This window comes from Ornithorhynchus anatinus, chromosome 4 (assembly GCF_004115215.2).
Source record: "Ornithorhynchus anatinus isolate Pmale09 chromosome 4, mOrnAna1.pri.v4, whole genome shotgun sequence".
NCBI lineage: Eukaryota > Metazoa > Chordata > Mammalia > Monotremata > Ornithorhynchidae > Ornithorhynchus > Ornithorhynchus anatinus.
This window is the reverse complement of record NC_041731.1, coordinates 68,075,569-68,101,852: the sequence shown is the minus strand read 5'-3', so window position 1 is coordinate 68,101,852 and position 26,284 is coordinate 68,075,569. Positions and strand designations below refer to the sequence as shown.

The window sequence follows — 26,284 nt, the reverse complement described above, 5'->3', positions numbered from 1 at the left end:
AGTCTATTCTTGTCACTCCCCTTCTTAAAAACCTCCAGTGGTTGCCCATCCACCTCCGCATGAAACAAAAACTTCTCACTCGAGGCTTCAGGGCTCTCCATGACCTTGCCCCCTCCTACCTCTCCTCCCTTCTCTCTTTCTACTTGCCCATCCTGCATGCTCTGCTCCTCTGCCACCCACCTCCTCACCATTCCCTGTTCTCGCCTATCCCACCATTGACTACTGGGCCACGTCCTCCCACTGTCCTGGAATGCCCTCCCTCCTCACCTCCGCCAAACTAACTCTCTTCCCCTCTAAAAAGCCCTACTGAGAGCTCACCTCCTCCAAGAGGCCTTCCCAGACTGAGTTTCCCCTTTTCCCTCTGCTCCCTCTGCTGTATCTCTGCCCCCTGCCACCTCCCCTCAGTTAATCCCCCTTCCCCAGTTTTCCCTCTGCTCCTCCCCCTCTCCCTTCCCCTCCCCTCAGCACTGTGCTCATCTGCTCATTTGTATATATTTTTATTACCCTATTTATTTTGTTAATGAGATGTACACCCCCTTGATTCTATTTATTGCTACTGTTTTTGTCTGTCTGTCTCCCCCAATTAGACTGTAAGCCCGTCAATGGTCAAGGATTGTCTCTATCTGTTGCCGAACTGTACATTCCAAGTGCTTAGTACAGTGCTCTGCACATAGTAAGTGCTCAATAAATACTATTGAATGAATATTGAATGAATTTATTGAACACTTACTGTGTGCAGAACACTGTACTAAGCGCTTGGAAGAGTACAATATAACAGAGTTGGACATTTTCCCTGCCCATAGCAAGCTTTCAATCTCCAGGGAGAGACAGACAGACATTATTATAAATACATAAATTGTGGTTATGAACATAAGAGCAGTGGGGCTGAGGGACGGATGAATAAAGGGTACAAAGCGACATGTCCTAGTGGATAGGGCCCGATCCTGGTAGTCAGAAAGACCTGGGTTCTAATGCTGGCTCTACTACTTGTCTGTTGTGTGATCTTGGGCAAGTTACTTCACTTCTCGGTGCTTCCATTACCTTATCTGTAAAATGGGGATTAAGATTGTGAGCCCCATGTGGGACAGGGATTGTGTCCGACCTGATTATCTTCTATCTACATCAGCACTTAGAACAGTGTTTGACACATAATAAGGGCTTAACAAATACCATCATTATTAAGTGAAAGGACAATGTGGAAGGGAATGGAGAAGAGAAAATGAGGCCCTAGTTGGAGAATGAATGACTGAAGGAATGGAAAACCTCTTGGAGGAGGTGTGACTTCAATAAGGTTTTGAAAGTGGGGAGAGTTTGTTAGATATGAAGCAGAGGGCATTCCAGGACAGAGGCAGGACATGGACATGGACATGGTCAGCAGTGAGGTAGATGAGAGTGAGGATCAGTGGCATTAGAGGAGTGAAGTGTGTGGGCTGGGTTGTAGTGGGAAAGCAGCAAGCTATGGTAGGATGAGGCAAGGGGATTGAGTGTATATCTTGTTGTGGGCATGGAACATAACTATTCACTCTTCTATACTGTACCCTCCCAAGGGGTTAATATAGCTTTTTGTATGCCATAAGTGCTCAATAAATATGATTGATTGATTGATGCTTTGCAAATGAATTTTAACTACAAGCATGAGGCGGGGAACTGCTTGAACAATTACACAAGCTCTTCATTAACACTTGGACCATGTACAGTACAGTACAGTACATGCTTTGTTGTATGGTACTTTCCCAAGTGCTTAGTACAGAGTAAGTGCTCAATAAATATGACTGAATAAATGAATGATTGCCAAGCACTTTACTAATCAGCTGGGGAAGTACAATATAACAGATTTAGACATGTACCCTGCCTTTTCTCCTTTGTTGGTTTCGATAAAAATATTTGGCAGTGGCTTTGACAGTTTCAGAGTTATAATATTGGGTTCAGTATACTCACATTTCCCTTGGGCAACCTTTAGTCCTTGGAAAATAGGTTTAAGCTCCCATTTTGATTCATATTTAATTTCTCCCGCTCTTACAGAGAGTAGAACCTTGAAGATTGGTTAATTTTAATTAAAAAGTTAAATGAAATACTGTTTAAGATTCTCGGGATCAAAAAGGAAATCAGGGTAATTTAGTGAGGGATGATCATAAAAACTTCTATGGACATTATGACTTTATTTAAATAAAGGGTGAATAGTTCTTAGTGGGACAAGAGAAAAAATTGATCATCCTCAATTGGCTCTTTTCATTCATTCAATAGTATTTATTGAGCGCTTACTATGTGCAGAGCACTGTACTAAGCGCTTGGGATGAACAAGTCGGCAACAGATAGAGACAGTCCCTGCCGTTTGACGGGCTTACAGTCTAATCGGGGGAGACGGACAGACAAGAACAATGGCAATAAACAGCGTCAAGGGGAAGAACATCTCGTAAAAACAATGGCAACTAAATAGAATCAAGGCGATGTACAATTCATTAACAAAATAAATAGGGTAACGAAAATATATACAGTTGAGCGGATGAGTACAGTGCTGTGGGGATGGGAAGGGAGAGGTGGAGGAGCAGAGGGAAAAGGGGAAAATGAGGCTTTAGCTGCGGAGAGGTAAAGGGGGGATGGCAGAGGGAGTAGAGGGGGAAGAGGAGCTCAGTCTGGGAATGCCTCTTGGAGGAGGTGAGTTTTAAGTAGGGTTTTGAAGAGGGAAAGAGAATCAGTTTGGCGGAGGTGAGGAGGGAGGGCGTTCCAGGACCGTGGGAGGACGTGACCCGGGGGTCGACGGCGGGATAGGCGAGACCGAGGGACGGTGAGGAGGTGGGCGGCAGAGGAGCGGAGCGTGCGGGGTGGGCGGTAGAAAGAGAGAAGGGAGGAGAGGTAGGAAGGGGCAAGGTGATGGAGAGCCTTGAAGCCTAGAGTGAGGAGTTTTTGTTTGGAGCGGAGGACGATAGGCAACCACTGGAGTTGTTTAAGAAGGGGAGTGACATGCCCAGATCGTTTCTGCAGGAAGATGAGCCAGGCAGCAGAGTGAAGAATAGACCGGAGCGGGGCGAGAGAGGAGGAAGGGAGGTCAGAGAGAAGGCTGACACAGTAGTCTAGCCGGGATATAACGAGAGCCCGTAATAGTAAGGTAGCCGTTTGGGTGGAGAGGAAAGGGCGGATCTTGGCGATATTGTAGAGGTGAAACCGGCAGGTCTTGGTAACGGATAGGATGTGTGGGGTGAATGAGAGGGACGAGTCAAGGATGACACCGAGATTGCGGGCCTGAGAGACGGGAAGGATGGTCGTGCCATCCACGGTGATAGAGAAGTCTGGTAGAGGACCGGGTTTGGGAGGGAAGATGAGGAGCTCAGTCTTGCTCATGTTGAGTTTTAGGTGGCGGGCCGACATCCAGGTGGAGACGTCCCGGAGGCAGGAGGAGATGCGAGCCTGAAGGGAGGGGGAGAGGACAAGGGCGGAGATGTAGATCTGCGTGTCATCTGCGTAGAGATGGTAGTCAAAGCCGTGAGAGCGGATGAGTTCACCGAGGGAGTGAGTGTAAATGGAGAACAGAAGAGGGCCAAGAACTGATCCTTGAGGAACTCCAACAGTTAAAGGATGGGAGGAGGAGGAGGCTCCAGCGAAGGAGACTGAGAATGATCGGCCAGAGAGGTAAGAGGAGAACCAGGAGAGGACAGAGTCCGTGAAGCTCTTCAAAACAGGGCGAAGGGGATGAAAGTGAACAGAGTTGTGGCATCAAAAGAGTTATGATTAATTAAACTGTTGACTAAGGGTCTTAGAATTGAGGTGGATTTTAGAGAAGACAGTGCTTTTATAAACGGCAGGAGGCCCACTCTAATAGATAGCACTCTGCTTCCTCCCCCTTCTCCTTCCATTTGCCCCCTCCCTTTTACAGGAAGTTTTTGAGGTAATCAAAAAGCCAAATAACCCTATACTCTGCCTGACCCCTCCCCTTTCTGCTTCTACCTCCCTCCCTTTCTCTAGCCATTGCCCTAATTTATGCACCTTCTCGTCTCCTTGGCAGCTCCATCTCATTTCCACTTTGAGTCACCTGAAATTTGGTCACCTTCCCCAGTGCCTACAATGCACAGATGCTGCTGCTTCTAAAACTATGTTTGAATGAATCCCCAAGAAATTGTTTGACTCTTTGTATTTCACTTTTCGCCAAGCAGGGGGCTGTGAATAGAACAGGGTCAACAAGGATGTGTGCAATTTGTATACTTGATCCAACAACAGAAGAAGGAAGTGGCTTTAGAGAGATGAGAGTCATTTAAGACCAAAATTGTTTTTGTACGATCATTCAACTCTAGTAATCTGAAGGTATGTGACATTCTCACCTGCATCTACAGTTTAAGCGCAGCAGTTTTAGCAACTCAGAATGTTTTCTGCTTTATACCACAAGATTGTTTATCTACATAACCAAACCAAACTTTTTTTGATACGTATAAAAAGTTATTGCCACCAGAAAGTGATATGCCTTTTGAGTTGTTCCAGTTTTAAGACTCTCAGTAACATTTCCAGCTGTCCTGTGTCTATGTGGTTGTCCTTCATTTCATTGCTTAGTTCCAGTTTCCTGGTGATTCTGCCAGGCACTTAATATAGTGCTCTGCACATGGTAAGCTCTCAATAAATACCACTAATTGATTGATTGATTGGAGGATATTTACCCTATATAATGATTCTCTATTAAGTAAGAAGCATCATGGACTAGTGGAAAAAGCACAGTGCTAGGAGTCAGAGGTCCTGGGTTCTAATCCCATCTCTGTCATGTACCGGCTGTGTGTTCTTGGGCAAGTCACTTAATTTCTCTGTGCGTTAGTTCCCTCATCCTCAAAAGGGGAATTCAATAGCCTTTCTTTCTCTCCTATTTAAACTGGGAGTCTTGTGTGGAATCCGATTATCTTGTATTTACCCCAGCCCTTAACAAAGGCCATAATTACTATTATTATTATTATTATTCTCCTTAACTGTCCAAAAGTACAGGGGACAGATATAGCAGATTGCAACTGGCCCTGTAGTTTCAAAACTGACACTAATATCAGTAATGATAACAAGTATGGTATTTGCTAAGGATTACTAGATACCAAACACTGTCCTAAGCGCTGGGAATGGTACAAACAAATCAGGTCAGACATAGTCCCTGTTCCGAATGGGGCTTAGGGTTTAAGTAGAGGGGACAACAGGTATTGAACCCCCATTTTACAGATGAGGAAACAGAGACACTAAGAAGGTAAATGACTTGCCCAAGGTCACACAGCGCAGGCGAGAGGCAGGTCCAGGATAAGTAGCAGTAGTAGTCTTAATATATTTATTTAGTAGCCACTGGGGGCAGCACACTATACTAAGCATTTAGGAAGTACCAAACTTCCTAAACTTCAGTTACTTGTTTGGTAATAAAAATAATAATGACAGTGGTATTTGTTAAGCATTTACTATGTGCCAAGTACTGTACTCATTGCTGGGGTAGGAACAAGATAATCAAATCAGACATAGTCTCTGTACCATATAAAGCTCACAGTCTAAATCAGAGAATAGATATTAGTTACCCTTTTAAAAAGTGAGGAAACTGAGGGACGGAGAAGTTAATTGACTTGTTGCCGTGTTGCCTAAGGTTTCACAACAGCCAAATGGCAGAGCTGGAATTAGAACCTAGGTCATCTGACATACAGGCCCATGCTCTTTCCACTAGGCAACACTGTTCTCCAAAGGATAAACTGAAAAAAACAGAGTGCTATAAGATCAAGTGGAACTGACTCGGTGCAAGAAGGATAAAACACAACTAAGTGATTCTCTCTGAAGCAGATGACTCTTGTGCCCTAATCCCTTTATTTAAATGTGTCCATTGGAATCAGAAAGACTTAACCATACAAAATGGCAGCCCCAGAGGCTAAGCATTCAAAGCACAGAGTTCATACGAACAAGGGACAGTTGTAGCAGACTGTAACTGGGAGAAGCAGCATGGTCAAATCGAGAGAGCACAGGCCCGGGAGCCCGAATGACCTGAGTTCTAATCCCAGCTCCGCCAGTTGTCTGCAGTGTGACCTTGGCAAGTCACTTAATTCTCTGGACCTCAGTTACCTCATTTGTAAAATGGGGATTAATACTGGGAGTCTCACTTGGAACATGGACTGTGTCTACCCTGACTAACTTGTACCTAACCCAGTGCTTAGATCAGTGCCTGGAACATAGTAAGAGTTTAACAAATATCATTAAAAAGGGTCAGAGCACCTTCACACCTTCTGAAGAAAGATAAATCTTGACTGATATTCAAAAATGCCTAAATAAGTGTATCATAGTAGCACTACATTCATCCTGCACACAATGCATAGAAGGAAGTAGTGATGAATATCACATGGCACAGCCCAGTAAAATCAACTTTTATTCCACCCACACCCCCTGGCCCAAGTTATGTTTACACATTGCAAAGATCAAGGAGCAAAAGAAAATGGAAAACAATTTTTGAAATACAATTTCAGCTCTTTTTAATAAAGATACTGGAAATCTCAAGATCTTTTGGTAGAAGTTTAGTAAATCAATGATCCCTAAGGTTTTTTGTATTATTCTGGGCCCAGCAAAGCCTATTCTTATATAATTTGGGTAAATCCAGGATAGATTTTGGATATAATGCTCATTAGAAGCTATGCATAGTGAATATCCCCTATAACTTTTATTTCAGAGTGCCCTAAGAAGTGAATCCAATCCTCTGAAAGCAAAAGTTACCTATAAGGCTCACACTGAAGCAGACTGTAATTTGTGATAGAGCTTTCAAATGCAGCAAGTTTCAAGTTTCTTGTTCTCTTGTGACTGTATTAGTTAAGGGCCACCATCAGACACTGGCTTACAGAGCTGATAGAACGGGGTCACAGACCCAATAGCTTAAAGGGAAAGTGAAAAGAACAAAAACAACAACAACAAAAGCTTGCTAAAGGATGAGTGAAATGAACATAGCATCAGGTAAGCTGAGAATTGGAAAACTGAGCTACTCTTATATTTTTTAAATTTGTTGTATGATATTTGTTAAGCACTTTGTGCCAGGCACTGTCCTAAGCACTGGGGTAGATACAAGCTAATCAGGTTGGCCATAGTCCCTGCTCCACATGGGTCTTTACAGTATTAATCACCATTTTACAGAAGAGGTAACTGAGTCAGTCAGTCAATTATACTTACTGAGCTCTTACTGCATGCAAAGCACTATACTAAGTGCTTGGGAGAAAACAATATAACAGACACATTCCCTGTCCACAAAGAGAGGCACAGAGAAGTCAAGTGACTTGCCCAGTGTCACACAGCAGATAAGTGATGGAGATGAGATTAGAAGCTAGGTCCCAGCAATTCCAGCAATATTAATCCCAGCAATATTAATAGCCTTGCTGTGTGACCTCAAATAGATCAGTTAACTCTCTGGATCTCTGTTTCTTCCTCTATAGGTGGAGATAATATTTAATTCTCTCTACACTACGGAGATGTGAGACCCAAGTGAAATAAGTAATGTGGAATTACATTAGAAAAATAAAAGTGCTATACAAATGAATGTGCATTACAGAAATAAGGGAATTCTGAACTAATTGCCAGTAGAGGTAAGAATGTCTTGGCCCACTAATTTATCATATAAGTAAAATGCTATTTCTGCTTACCAATGGTGTAGAATCTCTTGAGCTCACTTCTCCGGGGATTATGCTTCTGTGCATTCGTGGCATTGTTCTGCTCTTCCACAAACGTAGTGATCTTGGCAGGAGGAGGCACCTTACTACTTGTCTGTGGAGCCTGCTTTTCAGCCGCTGCCAAGGGGTTAAAACCCGGTGCAGTAATATCCACTGACTGAGATTTCTTCTTCAACCTGCAAGCAAAAAAGGAATACAGCGAGGAATGATTCCCCCGTTGAAGTCCATAACATTCTATTTCAATAGGAAACACCCAAACTGTTCACACAAGGAATTTCTCCAATCGTCCAAATTGCCCCGTTGTTCCTCTTTTTCCAGTGCTGTAAATTTAACAAGGTTATTTCCAGGAATAGATCACTCCATAATTATTTTAATTAAATCTTAAAAAAATTACAGTACCTTATGGAAATAGATTTATATTATTACTCATTAAAAACAGAAGTTGTACTTAAAGGTTCATTCATGTTGTCTGTGGCTTGCCAGGTGAACAATAGTTGAAAGAATGGCATGATTTTTCCAAAAGAATTGAGGATAAGATGTCATGTTTTGTCACATCTAAAGCCCAGGTATTATGACATACCAGCCAAATTGGAATTCTTATTTCCAGCTATAAGAGGAAGAAACCTGAGAGCCAACCATTTGTAAAGCCAATATTATAAAACAGGGGAGAGCCTACAGACATATGCCTGGGTCATCTCTCTGAGATTTTAACATCTGCACCTACAGAGTCCCCTCTCAGGATCGCACTTGGAGAGTTTCCAGTACTCTACCAGTCTTGACTACAGGAGGGAGAGTCAAGAAGAGATCTACCCATTCCATTCCTAGCTTGGGCAGTGGCTAGCGAGTGGAAAGCAGTCTGCTATGAGTCAAAACTCACCTGTGCTGGGCAGCAGCAGCATGGGACAGATTCGAGGGTAGAGACTCAAGTTTACTTTGCGGAAGAAGAAAATGGCTAACTACTTTTGTATTTTTACCAAGAAAACTCTATGGATACGCTATCAGAATGATTGCTGATGTAGAGTGGGGCATTCTGGGAGAGATGTATCCATGGAGTCGCTATGGGTTGTAGATGATTCTCAGAATAAGACAAGTCAAGCTACAGATTGCATCCTCCACTCTGACCAGACAATTCGCAATGCACACTGTCATCAAATGGGGACTAGGAGGGACTGTATAGATGGCTCAGTGCTATACATCACCACTGCTGGAAAAGCAAACCAAGGGGATATCCCACTGATGTTTAGCAATCCTTTCTCCAAGTGCTCAGAAGTTAGACAGTCTAATATTGGTCCGTCTGACACAGAAGAGAAAATAGTTGAATTGGGCATCCTCTAAAAATGCAAAGTCCACTGCAACTGGGCAAGAAGTTTAACAAGGGGCCCTGTTTTTGTTCAAACAGAAATTCCTCACCATTGTCTTCAGTGCTTTCTACCACCTTGCCCCCTCCTACCTCACCTCGTTACTTTCCTACTACTATCCAGCCCGCACACTCTCCTCCTCTAAAGCTAACCTTCTCTCTTTACCTTGATCTCATCTATCTCGCCTCTGACCTCTCATCCATGTCCTGCCTCTGGCTTGAAACACCCTCCCTTCTCATACCCGACAGGCAATTACTCCCCACCCTTTCAAAGCCTTATTAAGGCCCATCTCCTCCAAGAGGCTTTCCCTGAATAAGCCCTCCTTTCCTCTTCTCCCACTCCCTTCTACATTGCCCTGACTTGCTCCCTTTATTCATCTCCCCTCCTAGCCTCATATCTGTAATATCTATATATGTCTGTAATTATTTGTATTAACATGTCTTCTCCTCTAGACTGTAAGCTGTAATGTGCCTGCTATATTATTATATTGTACTCAAGAGCATAGTACAGTGTTCAATAAGTGTGACTGACTGTTACCTGTATGAATATGTGGCGTGGAAGAGACTGTCTTTATGATGACACAAGCACACACGTATGTAATCTACCTGTCTGTGATATTGATCAGCATCCACAAATGTCTTCTCAATCAATCCATCAAACATAAGTATTGAGCACTTAATGTGTGCAGAGCACTATACTAAGCACTCGGAAGAGTATAATACAGCAAAGTTGTAAGAGACGTTCCCCCTCCCTCCCTCTTTCTCTCTCTCTCTCTCTCTCTCTCTCTCTCTCTCTCTCTCTCTCTCTCTCTCTCTCTCACACACACACACACACACTGAAGTCTGAAGGAAAATTTGTTTTTCCAATTTACCCCAGAATATTACTATATGGGTAATTGAAATATATCCTAGGCCTAGTGATGATGCGACAAGAGACCTGGAAATAGGTGTTAGAATATGTTTTGGCACCTGGGAGAAACCCTTTCATTTCATTTCAACAGACTTTGAGCATCATCCAAAGTCCTAGAAAAAGTCGTTCAAGAATATTATATACCAATGGCAATGCCCTAGAGGCACACACTCACGAAGAAATGAATAAATGCATCTATAAAAACTCACTGTCCGCTTCCTCTCACTACTCAACTCCACTACCATCCTGCTCCACTCTACCTCATCCACTCACCCACTGGGACATGCAGCTTGGTCTCAACAAAAGAAATAAAAAAAATGAAAAGATAGCCAACCTCACCAACTCTGAAACTCCACTCTTTGACCACAACCTCTTCACCTGCTTTTTTCTCATACATACTCCCTCCCCTCAAATCTGTCCTGTCCCCACACAGAGAATACCTATCTCTCAACCCCCTCCAATTATCTCAAATGATCATAACCTGCTTTGTGTCCACAACCAACCTACCTTCTTTTGATGCACAAATCCATGCCCTCAACTCCCTCACTTCCCTGTCCTTCCACCAATTTCATAGCACCAGCAGGAAGCCCTGGATCACTTTTACAGACTGCTTCCTCTGTCTTGCGCTCAAGCCGCAGAGTGCTTCTGCTAGAAATCTAGACATGATGCTCACCTCATAATAGTTATGGTATCTGTTAAGTGCTTACTATAATATAATAATAATAATGATGACATTTGTTAAGTGCTTACTATATGCTAAGCACTGTTCTAAGCACTGGGGTAGATACAAGGTAATCAGGTTGTCCTACATAGGGCTCCTCACAGTCTTAACCCCCATTTTACGAATGAGGGAACTGAGGAACAGAGATGTTAAGTGACTTGCCCAAAGTCACACAGCTAAGTGGCAGAGCCAGGGTTAAAATCCACAACCTCTGACTCCCAAGCCCATGCTCTTGCCACTGGGCCATGCTGCTCCTCTAACCTCATCCATTTAAATCTCAGTCCTCTCCTACCATAACTCTGCCCTCTTTTCCATGCAGCAAAAATAGTTTGCCATTCTCATTGACTTTCATGTCTATTTCCTGTGCTAGATATATCCGACTCTTAACTCCTTCCTCAATCCCCCTTTTCCTCTTGTCCCACTGACCTTACCATCTCGTCTTGTCATTTCTGACCCATAGCAACACCAAGGACACATCTCTCCCAGATCGCCCTGCTCTCCATCTGCAATTGTTCTGGGAATGGATCCGTAGAGTTTTCTCAGTAAAAATACAGAAGTGATTTACCATTACTGCCTTCTGCGCAGTAAACTCGAGTCTCTGCCCTTGACTTTCTCCTGTGCCACTGCTGCCCAGCATGGGTGAGTATTGACTTGTAGTAATTTGCCTTCCACTCACTAGCCACTGCCCAAGCTAGGAATGGAATGGGTAGGCCTCTGTTTGACTCTTCGTCCCATACCTGAGAATGGTAGAGAACTGGAAACTCTCCAGGTGCAACCCTGAGATCCCCTTGCCATCTACTTCATCAATAAAGTTTAAAGCATTAAGTGTGAGCTCCTTCAAACTTCCTCTGTACTTCTCCAAACTTTCAAAATTCACCCCCTCCTCCTGTGTCTCTGAATCCATTCCTTCACACCTTGTTAAAACACTTGACCCTTCCTTTACTTCATCTTCAATCACTAATTTCAGATGGCTGCTTTCCCACTGCTTTCAAACATGCTCACGAAGTCCCTATCCTAAAAAAGGCTCCTCCCCTTGACCCAAAAGCACCCTGGAGTTATCACCCCATCTCCTGCCTACCATTCCTTTCCAAACAGAACAACCTCCTCTTGCCAAATCCAATGACCTCAACTCTTTTTGCCTTTGATACTGTGGACCACCCCCTTCTCCTGGAAATGCTATCTAACCTTGGCTTCACAGACACTGTACACTACTGGTTCTCCTCCTATCTCTCTGGATGCTCCTTCTCAGTATCTTTCATAGGTTTCTTCTCTACTTCCCACCCCTGAACTGTTGGAATTCCTTAAGGCTCAATTCATGGGTCTCCATCTATTCTCCATCTACACCATCTCCTTTGGAGAGCTCATTCACTCCCATAGCCTCAAGTATCATCTCTATTTAGATGATTCCCAAATCTACCTCCCTAGCCTCAAATTCCTTCCTCTACAGTCTCACATTGCCTCCTTTCATTCATTCATTCAGTCATTCAATCAGTCATATTTATAGAGTGCTTACTGTGTGCAGAGCACTGTACTAAGTACTTGAAAAGTACAATTCAGCAATAAAGAGATACAATCCTTGCCCACATGGGCTTACAGTCTGGAAGGGGGGCAGGGTACAGACATCAAAACAAGTAAATAGGCATCAATAGCACCAATATAAATACATAGAATTATAAATTTATACATATCAAAACAAGTGAACAGGCATTAATATAAATAAATAGAATTATAGATATGTAAATTACACATAAATGCTGTGGGAAGCAGGGGTAGAGCAAAGGGGCAATGGAGAGGGGAGGAAAAACTGAGGAAAAGATATGTTGCCTTCAGGGTACCTTTATTTGGATGTTCTGCACTTAATACATCCAAAAGAGGACTCATCTTCCCACCCAAAACCTCTCCAGTCACTGAAGAGTTGAGGGTAGGGTGAATAAAGAGTACAAATCCAAGTATAAGTGTTACATAGAAGATCTTGACTACTGCATCAGCCTCCTCACTGACCTTGCTGCCTTCAGTCTCTCCCCTTTCCGGGGCATATGTCACTCTGCTGATTGTATCCTTTTTCTAAGAACCGTTCTCCCCTTTCCAGGGCATATGTCACTCTGCTGATTGTATCCTTTTTCTAAGAACCGTTCTGCACACATTTCACATCCTCAAAATCCTCCATAGATTGCCCATCCATCTCCCCATCAAACAGAAACCCCTTACCATCAGCTTTAAGGGACTCAATCAGCGCTTCCACTTTTACCTTACTTCACTGTCTCCTACTTCACTGATCTCATCCCACACACTTTGCTCTTCAAACACCAATCTACTCATGGTACCTGTATCTTGACTTTCTCACTTTTTATGGCATTTGTTAAGCATTTACCATGTGTCAAACACGGTTCTAATCAGTGGAAGGGGTACAAGTTAATTAGGTTGGAAACAGTCCCTGCTCTGCATGGGACTGTTTAATCCCCATTTTGCAGTTGAGGGAACTAAGGAACTGAGAAGTTAAGTGACTCACCCAAGGTCACACAGCAAGCAATTTGCAGAGGTGAGATTAGAACCCAGATTCTCTGACTTCAAGGCCCATGCTCTTTCCACTAGGCCATGCTGCTTCTTGTTGCCAATTCCTTTCTCATTTCCTTCTTTTCTGGAATGTCTTTTCCATTTATAACTCCATCTTCAAAGCCCTAAGCAAATCATATCTCTTCCAAGATGCCTTCCCCGATTAACCTCTCTTTGCACTCTCATTCTCCCTCCCTTCATCACCTATGTACTTGGGTTTGTATCCCTTAAGCATTCTAATACTCCACCTGCAGCCCAACTGCAGTTTTTGTACATATTTCTCTACCCTGTCTCTTCCTCTGTAATTTTTTAAATCTTTGTCTCCCCCATGTGTCTCCCCAACTAGATTGTAAGAGGTCATTATGGCAGGAAATGATGCCAACCATCTCTATTGTATCCTACTCTCCCAATTCATTCATTCATTCATTCATTCAGTCAGTCAGTCAGTCAGTCAGTCATTCAATCATATTTGCTGAGCACTTCCTGTGTGCAGAGCACTGTATTCAGCACTTGGGAAAATACAATACAGCAATACAGAGAGACAATTCCTGCCCACAACGAGCTCACAGTCTAGGGGACGGAGAGGGAGACAGACATCAGTACAAGTAACTAGGTATCAAGACATCAATACAACTAAACAGGCATTAATATAAGTAAATATAATTAATGACATATTCATAAGTGCTGAGGGATGGGGCAGGGGGGAAGAGCAAAGGCAGTGAGTCAGAGACACAAGGAAGGGAGTCGGAGATGAGGAAAAGTGAGGCTTAGTCTGGGAAGGCCTCTTGGCCTCCCAAGAGCTTACTACAGTGCTCTGCACCCAATAAGCACTCAATTAATACCACTGACTGATTGTGTGAAAAGAATGTTGACCATTTCACTGAATCAGCCCGTCACAATGGGCTGAGTGAAAAGTTAAAAAAAGTGAGGTGATGTACCAATCAGCCCCACAGAAGCCATATTCACATCCAACTCCTGGAAGAATTCCATCAGTGGCACTTATGGGTCATGCTCAATGTCAAATGATAAGGCAATAATAATAATAATAATTATTGTGGTATTTGTTAAACACCTACTATATTCCAGGCACTGTACTGCTCTTGACCCCACTTCCCCCTCCAGTTATCGTCCTATCTCCCTACTACCCTTCCTTTCCAAAATCTTAGAACGAGTCGTCTACAATCGATGCCTAGAATTCCTTAACTCCCATTCTCTCCTAGACCCCCTCCAATCTGGCTTCCGTCCCCTCCACTCTACCGAGACTGCTCTCTCTAAGGTCACCCATGACCTCCTTCTTGCCAAATCCAATGGCTCCTACTCCATTCTAATCCTCCTTGACCTCTCTGCTGCCTTTGACACTGTCGACCATCCCCTCCTCCTCCATACCTTATCTCACCTTGGCTTCATGGACTCTGTCCTCTCCTGGTTCTCCTCTTACCTCTCTGGCCAATCATTCTCGGTCTCCTACGCTGGAGCCTCCTCCCCCTCCCATCCTTTAACTGTTGGAGTTCCTCAAGGGTCAGTTCTTGGCCCTCTTCTGTTCTCCATTTACACTCACTCCCTTGGTGAACTCATCCGCTCTCACGGCTTTGACTACCATCTCTACGCAGATGACACGCAGATCTACATCTCCGCCCCTGTCCTCTCCCCCTCCCTTCAGGCTCGCATCTCCTCCTGCCTCCGGGACGTCTCCACCTGGATGTCGGCCCGCCACCTAAAACTCAACATGAGCGAGACTGAGCTCCTCATCTTCCCTCCCAAGCCCGGTCCGCTCCCAGACTTCTCCATCACCGTGGATGGCACGACCATCCTTCCCGTCCCGCAGGCCCGCAATCTCGGTGTCATCCTTGACTCGTCCCTCTCGTTCACCCCACACATCCTATCCGTTACCAAGACCTGCCGGTTTCACCTCTACAATATAGCCAAGATCCGCCCTTTCCTCTCCACCCAAACGGCTACCTTACTATTACGGGCTCTCGTTATATCCCGGCTAGACTACTGTGTCAGCCTTCTCTCCGACCTCCCTTCCTCCTCTCTCGCCCCGCTCCGGTCTATTCTTCACTCCGCTGCCCGGCTCATCTTCCTGCAGAAATGATCTGGGCATGTCACTCCCCTTCTTAAACAACTCCAGTGGTTGCCTATCGACCTCCGCTCCAAACAAAAACTCCTCACTCTAGGCTTCAAGGCTCTCCATCACCTTGCTCCTTCCTACCTCTCCTCCCTTCTCTCTTTCTACCGCCCACCCCGCACGCTCCGCTCCTCTGCCGCCCACCTCCTCGCCGTCCCTCGGTCTCGCCTATCCCGCCGTCGACCCCTGGGTCACGTCCTCCCGCGGTCCTGGAACGCCCTCCCTCCTCACCTCCGCCAAACTGATTCTCTTTCCCTCTTCAAAACCTTACTTAAAAATCACCTCCTCCAAGAGGCGTTCCCAGACTGAGCTCCTCTTCCCCCTCTACTCCCTCTGCCATCCCCCCTTTACCTCTCCGCAGCTAAAGCCTCATTTTCCCCTTTTCCCTCTGCTCCTCCACCTCTCCCTTCCCATCCCCACAGCACTGTATTCCTCCGCTCAACTGAATATGTTTTCGTTACCCTATTTATTTTGTTAATGAATTGTACATCGCCTTGATTCTATTTAGTTGCCATTGTTTTTACGAGATGTTCTTCCCCTTGACGCTGTTTAGTGCCATTGTTCTTGTCTGTCCGTCTCCCCCGATTAGACTGTAAGCCCGTCAAACGGCAGGGACTGTCTCTATCTGTTGCCGACTTGTTCATCCCAAGCGCTTAGTACAGTGCTCTGCACATAGTAAGCGCTCAATAAATACTATTGAATGAATGAATGAATGAATGAACACTGAGGTAGTTACAAGCAAATCAGCTTGGACACAGTCTCTGTCCCATGTGGGGCTCACAGTTTTAAACCCCATTTTACAAATGAGGGAACTGAGGCTCAAAGAAGTGAAATGACTTGCCCAAGGCCTCATAGCCAAGTGGAAGAGCTGGGATTGGAACCCAAGTCCATTCACTATCTACTAGGTCACAATGCCTCAAGATAAGATTGGAGAAGCAGTGTGGCCAAATGGAAAGAGCATGGGGCTGGAAATTAGATGACCTGGGTTCTAATTCTACCTCTGCCAATTGATTGCTGTGTGACCTTGGGCAAATCATTTCACTTCTCTGGGCCTCAGTTCCCTTAACTGTAAAATGGGGATTAAGTAACTGCTCTCCCTCGTACTTGGACGGTGAGATGTGGGACAGGGACTGTGTCTGACCCATCTGAACTGTACCTACCCCAGTGCTTCGAACAGTGTTTGACACATAGTAAGTGCTTAACAAATACCATAAAAAAAGGATCATGAACAATGAAGTTCTGGAAGGAATCAGTCTTCTAGCATTAAAGATCTTTCACCTTAGCAGAACTGAGGACAGACCTACATGGTGCATTGCCATAAAGATTGTGGTTCCTTTCAAGCAAGACTGTGAGATATGGAATTTTACAATCCTTCCCTATAACCTTAGTGAGTCCCCAGAAAGATGATCTCATAACTGAACAGTTCTGCCACCTGAAAATTTTCCAGTATTTTAAATTTATTCACAGGGGCTTGAACCTGTTTACACAGCTCCTCCTTGGTGTTTTCATTTTCCAAAGATTTGCAGCCGTTCATGCTCAGGTTTTAGTCATTGCTAAATGAGCTGTGCTTTGTTCCCTTTTTCTCTCTTGCCACTAATCCATTCAACTCTCTCTAGTGTGATTTGAACTTGACCAAATAAATTCCAATTGGTCTACAGCTTTATAGCTGTTCAAACTAAATAACTAAAGATCCTAAAGAAACTCTGCCTTTTTATAACTTAAAATGGTGAATCCTGTGCTACCTGCAGCTTTTCAAACAACCAGATTTCAATCTTTTTAGAGTAGACCCATATTTGACTTAGTTAAGGTGAAGCCCTAGAAGGGAAGAGCATCCTTGGGTCTTTAGACAGAACTGTTTATGAGACCATTTGAGGTGATACTGTTCCAATAAAAAAACAAAAAAAACCCACCACCACCAAACCATCCCAAAGATAAAGAAGTAACACAGTTGCTGAGGATTGATTTTCCAAATTGGATTCTGGACTACATCTCACTTTTCACAAAACTCCTCTTCATTGGCTTTATAGCAGCCAATCACCTCACCCCTCCTTCCTCACCCCGCTACTCTCCTACTACAACCCAGTCTGCACACTCTGCTCTTCTAATGCTCACCTTCTCACTGTACCTCAAATTCTTCTATCTCGCCGACAACCTCTTGGACACGTCCTGCCTCTAACCTGGAATTCATATCCAACAGATAATTACTTTCCTCTGCTTCAGTGCCTTATTGAAGGCACTAAACCCTCCTTTCCTCTTCTCCCACTCCTGTTAGCATTACCCTGGCTTGCTCCTTTCATTTATCCCTCCCCACCCCCAGGCCCACAGCACTTATATACATATCTGTAATTTATCAATTTCTATTAATGTCTGTATGCCCCTCTAGACTGTAAGATTGTTGTGGGCAGGGAATAATTCTCTTTACTGTTATACTGTACTTTCCCAAGCACTTAATGTAGTGTGCTGTACACCGTAAATGCTCAATAAATATGACTGACTAGCTGCCTGAAGCTTCTGAGTCCAATCAGCTAAGGGCTACTGTCCTCTCCTCCTGTGTACAACTGGAGGAAAAAAAATCAAAATTATCATTATCAACCATAGGATTTATTATAACAACATAAGCATTAGTTAATATCCAAAGCTACAGCATAATATATTTTAAAAGATGAAAAAACAAATCCCCCTGGACAAAAAATATGGAGGGTCACTTTTTCAACTGTGATATTACTAAATTGAAAAGACAGGCAAAAACATACAACTAATTGTGGCTTCAGGAAACCATAGTTTTACCCTCCTTGAGGACTACCTGGTTTTGCACACACCATGGCAAATAAAAAGGCAATCGGTTTTTGAAAACTCCACATGGCTTTTTCAACAAGATGGCTACATGAATGCAAGTTGTTCAACTACTGCAATGAAGGGTTACTTTAATGTTGCTCTGGGTGTAGTTTTATAGCAGTTTTCCCCCAAGTTCACACAAAGACCTGCGTTTCACTGCAGTCCAAGCCCCGGGAGCAGACTTGGAGGTGTTAGAAGCCTTCCTGTCAAGTTTTGTGGCTCAGGCAGCTGGTCCAGAATAAGAATAGCACAGAGGCTAGATTGTACCTCTTGCGAATTACAGATGTAACCAAGCTGCCTCACTCCAGGCTTTCACCAGTTTAGACCCGAAAGATGCTTCCGGGACTTTGCTGCTCCTTTACCATCAGGACTGCAGCTTGCCTATCAATCAATCAATCAATCAATCCATCCTATTTATTGATTTCTTACCTTTTGCAGAGCACTGTACTAAGCATGCTTGGAAGAGTACATTGTAAGAGTTGAAAGTCTGTTCCCTGACACAAGGAGTTTACAGTCTAGAGGGGTAGTCCTTAAGCCCCTGCAGCATCTAATCTGATGCATGTGGAGTCTGACCCATGGGAGCTGCCTGGGAAGTTGTAATCAATCAATCAATCAATCTAGCCTGGGCATCAGAGAAGCAGCGTGGCTCAGTGGAAAGAGGATGGGTTTAGGAGTCAGATGTCATGGGTTCAAATCCTGGCTCTGCCACTCCTCTGTGTGACTATGGGGAAGTCACTTCACTTCTCTGGGCCTCAGTTCCCTCATCTGTAAAATGGAGATTAAGACTGTGAGCCTCATATGGGACAACCTGATTGCCCTGTATCTACTCAGTGCTTAGAACAGTGCTCTGCACAGAGTAAGCGCTTCACAAATTTCAACATTATTATTATTATTATTAGACTGTAATCTCATCCTCTAGAATGTAAGCTTGTTGTGGTGAGGGAATGTGTCTGTTTATTATTACATTTTACTCTCCCAAGCACTTAGTGCATTGCTCTGCACCTAATAAATGCTCAATAAATATGATTGACTGATTGACAATTAAAACTTTCTATCTCACTGCTGAACTCTCTCCCACATTCTGCCTCTGGCCTGGAATGCCATCCCTCCTCATATCCATCAGAAAATCACTCACCCCACCTCAAAACCTTATTAAACTAAGCCCCCTCATTTCTCTTCTCTTCTATTGCCTTCTGCATCACCCTCTCAGGCCTGCTTCCAACCCCACAGCACTTAAGTGCATAGCTATTTATATTAATGTCTGTCTCCCCCTCTAGACTGTAAACTCGTAATGGGCAGGGAATGTGTCTGTTTATTGTTATACTGTACTCTCCCAAGTGCTTAGTACAGTGCTCCACACACAGTAAGTACTCAAAAAATACAATCGAATGAATAGACTGTAAATTCCTCCTTTAGATTGTAATGTCCTCTATCAGTTAGTCATATTTATTGAGTGTTTACTGGGTGCAGCACACTGTACTGAGCACTTAGGACTGTAAGCTCCTTGTGTGTGTATTCCCAAGCACTTAGGTCACTGCTCTTCACACAGTAAGCACTCAAGAAATAGCACTGATTCTTCAAATTTATCCTTTCCTGCCTTAACTCTGCCCTCTCCTCCGCCAGGCAAAACTTCTTCTCCTCCCTCATCAACACCCATGCCCGTCACCCCCGCTAATTGTTCCGAACCTTTAACTCTCTCCTTAGGTCCCCTGTTTCAAGATTTTGGGCTTTCTTCCAGTATCACTGATTAAAGGGATCTCTTTCCCAGAGTCTCCGTTAGACTAGGTGGAGAAAATGTATGCACTAGTTGATTAAACCACAGTTCTGCCTTGGCTAACGTTCAATCAGTCAAGAAACCCAGCTAAAAATAGACATTTACTAATAGTAAAGAAGCACCAGGGCCTAGTAGAAAGAAGGTTTTGGGGGGGTCTCTAGATTGTAATCTCCTTGTGGGCAGGAAACAAGTCTACCAACTCTGTGATATTGCACTCTCCCAAGTGCTTAGTCCAGTGTTCTGCACTCCATAAGTACTTAAATAAGATTGATTGATTGAGTCAAGAGACCTGAACACTAAGCCTCTTCTGCTACTTGCTGACTGAGTGACCATGGGCAAATCACTTAACTTCTCTAGGAACGGATTTCCTCTTCTGTGAAAATGGGGATAAAATTTCCATTCTTCTTACCTCATAGACCATAAGGCCCATGTGGGGTAGGGATTGTGTCTGATCTGCTTATACTGTATTTCCTGCAGTGCTAACTGCAGTGTGTGACACATGATAAGTGCTTAAATAATGAGGGATTAAATCCTGATCCCTGCTAATTAGACTATGAGCACCATGTGGGCTAGGGACTGCCTAAAACATGATTATCTCATAAATTCCCCAGAGCTTAGTACAGTGCTTGGCACATAGTAAGTACTTAACAAATACCTTTTTAAAAGTCCTTAAAACATTATTATTGTTATTACTTATAGTTGTAAATTTCTCCTAGGCAAGAAAACAAAGAGCAAACATTTAGGAAGGGGAGAGTCTGGCCAAGCATAACTACAGTGGAAAAGATGTGGAAGTGACTTAGTCAACCAGGAGCAAGTCCACTGTACAAGCATGAACATAGAGTATCACTTAGAAAATTATCCTTCTGCCAAACTGCACATCGATGTCACCCATATCATACTGCACTTCAAGGAGGATGGAGAGAAAGTTTGTGTCAGAGGAAATCCAGAGAACACCTAAAGGAATAGGTCCCATAAGGAGAAATTATACTTATTAGGAATATTTAGCCTAGAGAAGAGGTGATGGGAGGACTCGATAATGCAGTTTTCAAGAGCATGAAAGGCTTTGTTGGAGAAGATACTGACCAAGACTGCAAACTCCCTTCTTGGTTGGGGAAAGGTAGGAACTGCATGGGGCCACATAGCCCAGAGCACTTAAAAACCTGCACCTTGGGGGTCCTGGAGACCACCCCATGTCCACATCCTGGTCACGCACTAGAACCACGGATCACCATGACCATAGAGCTTGGACTTTTTTCTTCCAACATAAATTAGACCCAGAATTTTAAACTCTCCATGTAGATGCTTTTCTACCCTTCATAGCCCTCTCAGACTACAATTTTAATATGGGACTGGGAGTAAGAAAGACCTGGGTTCTAATCCCAGCTCTGCCACATGTCTGCTGTGAGATCTTGGGCAAGTCACTTCACTTCTTTGTGCTTCAATGCTCTCATCTGTAAAATGGGTCTGACGGCTGTGAGCCCAATGTGGGACAGAGACTGTGTCCAACTTGATTAACTTGTATTTACCCCACTGCTTAGAACAGTACTTGACACACAGTAAGTGCTTGACAAATAATATCATTCTTCTTCTTCTTATTCCTCTTAAGTTTGCCTTCCACTGACCTTGAACCCAATGCAAAAATGGATATTTTTCAATGATAACTAATCAAAATACATTTCTGGAAGCCTGAGGTGATGCACAGCAGGTATTTAAAAATCTCTTTCAAAACATGTAATTTTAAACATTGGCATTAGTTTGATTTTTTTTTTCTCTTGCCGCTTGAAGAAGTGAAGGAGAGGACATGTAGATGAAATGAAGTGTAGTCATCAGCTACTTTTGCCCTAGACTTTGAGACACCCTGCAGGTAGAGCATATCACATCTTGCTGGGACTGTTAATAGGCTGGCTATCCCACAGTCACATAGCTTTAAAAATACCTGGGTGCACTTCAGGAGTTGGTTGACTGCTGTCAGATAGGGAACAGCAGATGGAGAAAGCTCTAGGAGGCAGCCAAGGCAGAGAGAAGACATTAGCCTGCATAACCCTAATTAACACTGCAGTCATGAGATGGATCAGGCTTTTTCTAACTCAAAGCTCTCATCGTTTCTCCCTACATTCACAAACCCCATGTCTTCTTTTCCTGACCTGAATCAAAATGAGAAAAGAGGAGAAGAAAATGAAGAAAGAAGAGATGGACTGATCATTTCCCCCCTCTAATGCCTTCCTCCTTGTCTTTACTCAGGGATGATGGCAGAGTTTACTGGAATAATGCCTTTCTTCCCTCAAGCCAAACCTAGAGGAGCTAGTTAAGTGCTGTCCCTGTGGCATTTGACTAAAATGTCAGGTAGTCACAGAATGAGGTGCACAATCTCCACTGAGCAACACCTGGTTTCCCTTTCCAGAAGATGATGGGCCAAGGGATCAGAAGGACTTGGGTTCTAATTCCAACTCCACCACTTGTCTTCTGTGTGACCTTGGGCAAGGCACTTTACTTTTCCATCCTGTAGTTACTTCATCCAGTAAAATGGGGATTAAGACTGTGAGCCCTATGTGGAACAGGGACTGTGTCCAACCTGATTATCTTGTATAACCCAATGCTTAGTAGAGTGCCTGGAACATAGTGCATGCTTAAAAAATGTTACAATCATTATTATTATTATTATTATTATTGTCCATCAATTAATCAATGATATTTGATTTTTATTTCAATCCATCATATTTATTGAGCACCTACTCTGTGCAGTGCACTGTACTAAGCATTTGGGAGAGTACAATATACAAGAGTTGGTGGCCATGTTCCCTGCTCAGAATGAGCTAACAGTCTTGAAGGGAAGACAGATGTTACTATAAATGAATTACAGATATGCGCATAAGTGCTGTGGGGCTGAGGGACGGGTGAACGAAGGGTGCAAATCCAAGGGCAAAGATAACACAGAAGGTATGTGGAGACGAGGAAATGAGGGCTTAGTTGGGGAAGGCTGCTTGGAGGAGATGGGACTTCTAAGGCTTTGAAGGTGAGAAGAGTGATTGTTGGTTATGAAGAGGGAGGAGGGCATCCAGGCCAGAGGCAGGTTGTGGGTGAGAGGCTGGTTGTGAGATAGAAAAGAAAGAGGTACATTGAGTAGGTTAGAATTTAGAGCAATGAGTGGCTGGGTTGTAGTAGGAAATGTCTTTATTCACCACCCCCCTAGCTCCACAGGATTTATGTACATACCTGTAATTTATTTATTTATATTAATGCAATCAATACATTTATTATATAATAATACATAAATATATAAATCAATATATTTAATATATTATTTGAATTATTTACATATGCCTGTCTTCCCCTCTAGACAGTAAGCTTGTTCTGGGCAAGGAATGCATCTGTTGTATTGTTACATTGTTCTCTCTCAAGCGCTTAGTACATTGTTCTGCACACAGTAAGCGTCAATAAATACGATTGACTGACTGACTAAGAGGTGCAAGATGATTGAATGCCTTAATGGGAAGCTGGTTGGCATATGGATAATGCATGGCCCTGGGAGTCAAAAGGTTGTGGGTTCTAATTCTGGCTCTGCTGCTTGTCTATTGTGTAACCTGGGGCAAGTCACTTCATTTCTCTATGCTTCAGTTACCTCATCTGTAAAATGGGCAATGAGACTGTGAGTCTCATGTGGGATAGAGACTGTGTCTAACCTGATTCACTTGGATTCACCTCAGAGCTTAATACAGTTTCTGACACATAAATGCTTAACAAATACCACAATTATTATTATTATTATTAAGAAGTTTCTGTTTGATGTTGAGGTTCTTGAGGAGTCGGGAGATATGACTGAATGGTTTTGTAGAAAAATGATTTGGGACACAGAGTGAAGTATAGACTTCAGTGGAGAGAACCAGGAGGCAGTGAGTGAGCAAGGAGGCTGATGCAGTAATCAAGGTGGAATAGGATAAGTGCTTGGATTAATGGGGTAGTAGTTTGGATGGAAAGGAAAGGACAGATTTTAGGGATGATTTAATATTTTACATTTCCCTCTAGATGATTAATTGGAAATAAGGCCATACACTGCAAATATTTTTTGGTTAAAATACGACAGATTGTATTCCACAGTAAAATGAGACACTAGACATCCTCCCCTCCCTTCTTGGATTTTACTCAAGAAATAACACCATTGGAAACCTATTATTTTTGCCTGAAAGTTATGTAGGCAATTACTTGCTATCTTAAATTTAAGTTTCTGGTGCCTTGCGGTACAAAATTATCATTTCCATATGGCCATAAAGACAGATTTTTTTATGAATCATATCTAGTATCTTCTGGTTATTTTCCCCATACATACCAAAATTCTCACCAATTTTGCAATATTTGGCATTCTTTTCTACCTGCTTTTGGTGATGTCCTTAAAGACTCAGAGAGAATGTTCTATGTTCCCAGGACAAGGAACTGATGTTTGCTTAGTGACTTATGGCTCTTTCTAGTTTTCATATCTTTTAGTTGATGATGATGATGGTATTTGTTAATAGCTTACTACGTGCCAAGCACTGTTCTAAGCACTGGGGTAGATACAAGGTAATCAGGTTGTTCCATGTGGGGCTCACAGTCTTAATCCCCATTTTACAGATGAGGTAACTGAGACACAGAGAAGTGAAGTGCCTTTCCCAAAGTCACACAGCTGGCATGTACTGGTGCCGGATTTAGAACCCATGACCTCTGACTCCCAAGCCCGTGCTCTTTCCACTAAGCCACACTGCCTCCCCTAGTCTCTTGTATGACTTACATCAAGTCCCCCTGTTCAGCTTTGTGGCAAGGACAGTTTAAGCCACTATGAAACAAAACTCAGCAGTTTGGCCTAGTGTAAAGAATAAAGGCCTGGGAGTCAGAGGACCTGAGTTGTAATCCTGGTTCTGTAACCTGCCACATGTGTGACTTAGGGCAAGTCACTTAAAAGATCTCTGCCTGTTTCTTCATCAGATAATAATAATTGCGGTATTTTCCTCAAATGCTTACCATGTGCCACTGAACTGAACCCTGAGGTGGATACAAATATATAGGGTTGGACACAGTCCCTGTCCCAAGTGGAGCTCACGGTATCAATCCCCATTTTACAGGTGAGGTTACTGAGGCATGAGGTTACTCAGGCACAGAGGAGTCAAGTGATTTGCCCAAGGACATACAGCAGACAAATAATAATAATAATAATGTTGGCATCTGTTAAGCATCTGTCACCTTGCCCCTTCCTACCTCTCCTCCTTTCTCTCTTTCTACCGCCCACCCCGCACGCTCCGCTCCTCTGCCGCCCACCTCCTCGCCGTCCTCGGTCTCGCCTATCCCGCCGTCGACCCCTGGGTCACGTCCTCCCGCGGTCCTGGAACGCCCTCCCTCCTCACCTCCGCCAAACTGATTCTCTTTCCCTCTTCAAAACCCTACTTAAAAATCACCTCCTCCAAGAGGCGTTCCCAGACTGAGCTCCTCTTCCCCCTCTACTCCCTCTGCCCTCCCCCCTTTACCTCTCCACAGCTAAAGCCTCATTTTCCCCTTTTCCCTCTGCTCCTCCACCTCTCCCTTCCCATCCCCACAGCACTGTACTCGTCCGCTCAACTGTATATGTTTTCGTTACCCTATTTATTTTGTTAATGAATTGTACATCGCCTCGATTCTATTTAGTTGCCATTGTTTTTACGAGATGTTCTTCCCCTTGACGCTGTTTATTGCCATTGTTCTTGTCTGTCCGTCTCCCCCGATTAGACTGTAAGCCCGTCAAATGGCAGGGACTGTCTCTATCTGTTGCCGACTTGTTCATCCCAAGCGCTTAGTACAGTGCTCTGCACATAGTAAGCGCTCAATAAATACTATTGAATGAATGAATGAATGAATAAGAGCTTACTATGTGTCGAGCACTGTTCTAAGCTCTAGGGTAGATACAGGGTAATCAGGTTGTCCCACGTGAGGCTCACATTCTTAATCCCCATTTTACAGATGAGGTAACTGGGGCACCGAGAAGTTGAGTGTCTTGCCCAAAGTCACACAGCTGATAGGTGACGGATCTGGGATTAGAACCCATGAACTTCTGACTCCCAGACCTGGGCTCTTTCCACTATGTCAGGCTGCTCCTCTACAGTAGTGATTCAATACTGCTTCTCCCTGCTACTTAGATTGTAAGCACCATACAAATGATAATAACAGTAATAATTGTAGTATTTGTTAAGCACTTACTGTGTGCCAAGCACTGTACTAAACTCTGGGGTGGATACAAGCAAATTGTGTTGGACAGAGTCCCTGTCTCATATGGGGCTCACAGTCTTAATCCCCATTGTACAGATGAGGGAATTAGGGCATAAAAAAGTGAAGTGACTTGTCCAAGGTCACACAGCAAGGTCACACAGC

At 43.6% G+C, this 26,284-nt stretch overlaps 1 protein-coding gene and 1 non-coding gene across 4 annotated transcripts in view; one reads left to right on the top strand and one right to left on the bottom strand.

Annotated features, from left to right (window-relative positions):
- The window catches only part of OXR1 (oxidation resistance 1), a 341,306-nt gene that overhangs the window by 214,788 nt on the left and 100,234 nt on the right, over positions 1-26,284 (bottom strand). For 2 of the 3 annotated variants that reach the window (XM_029062165.1, XM_039911838.1), the window contains exon 2: positions 7,611-7,813. In XM_029062165.1, coding sequence (XP_028917998.1) covers positions 7,611-7,813 — 203 coding nt within the window. Of the gene's footprint in view, positions 1-7,610; positions 7,814-26,284 lie in introns of those variants that run through there. The other variant, XM_029062172.2, reaches the window with a different exon arrangement.
- On the top strand, positions 8,367-8,504 carry LOC114811843. Its single transcript, XR_003759539.1, has one exon. It is a non-coding gene; the product is annotated as a small nucleolar RNA SNORA7 (small nucleolar RNA).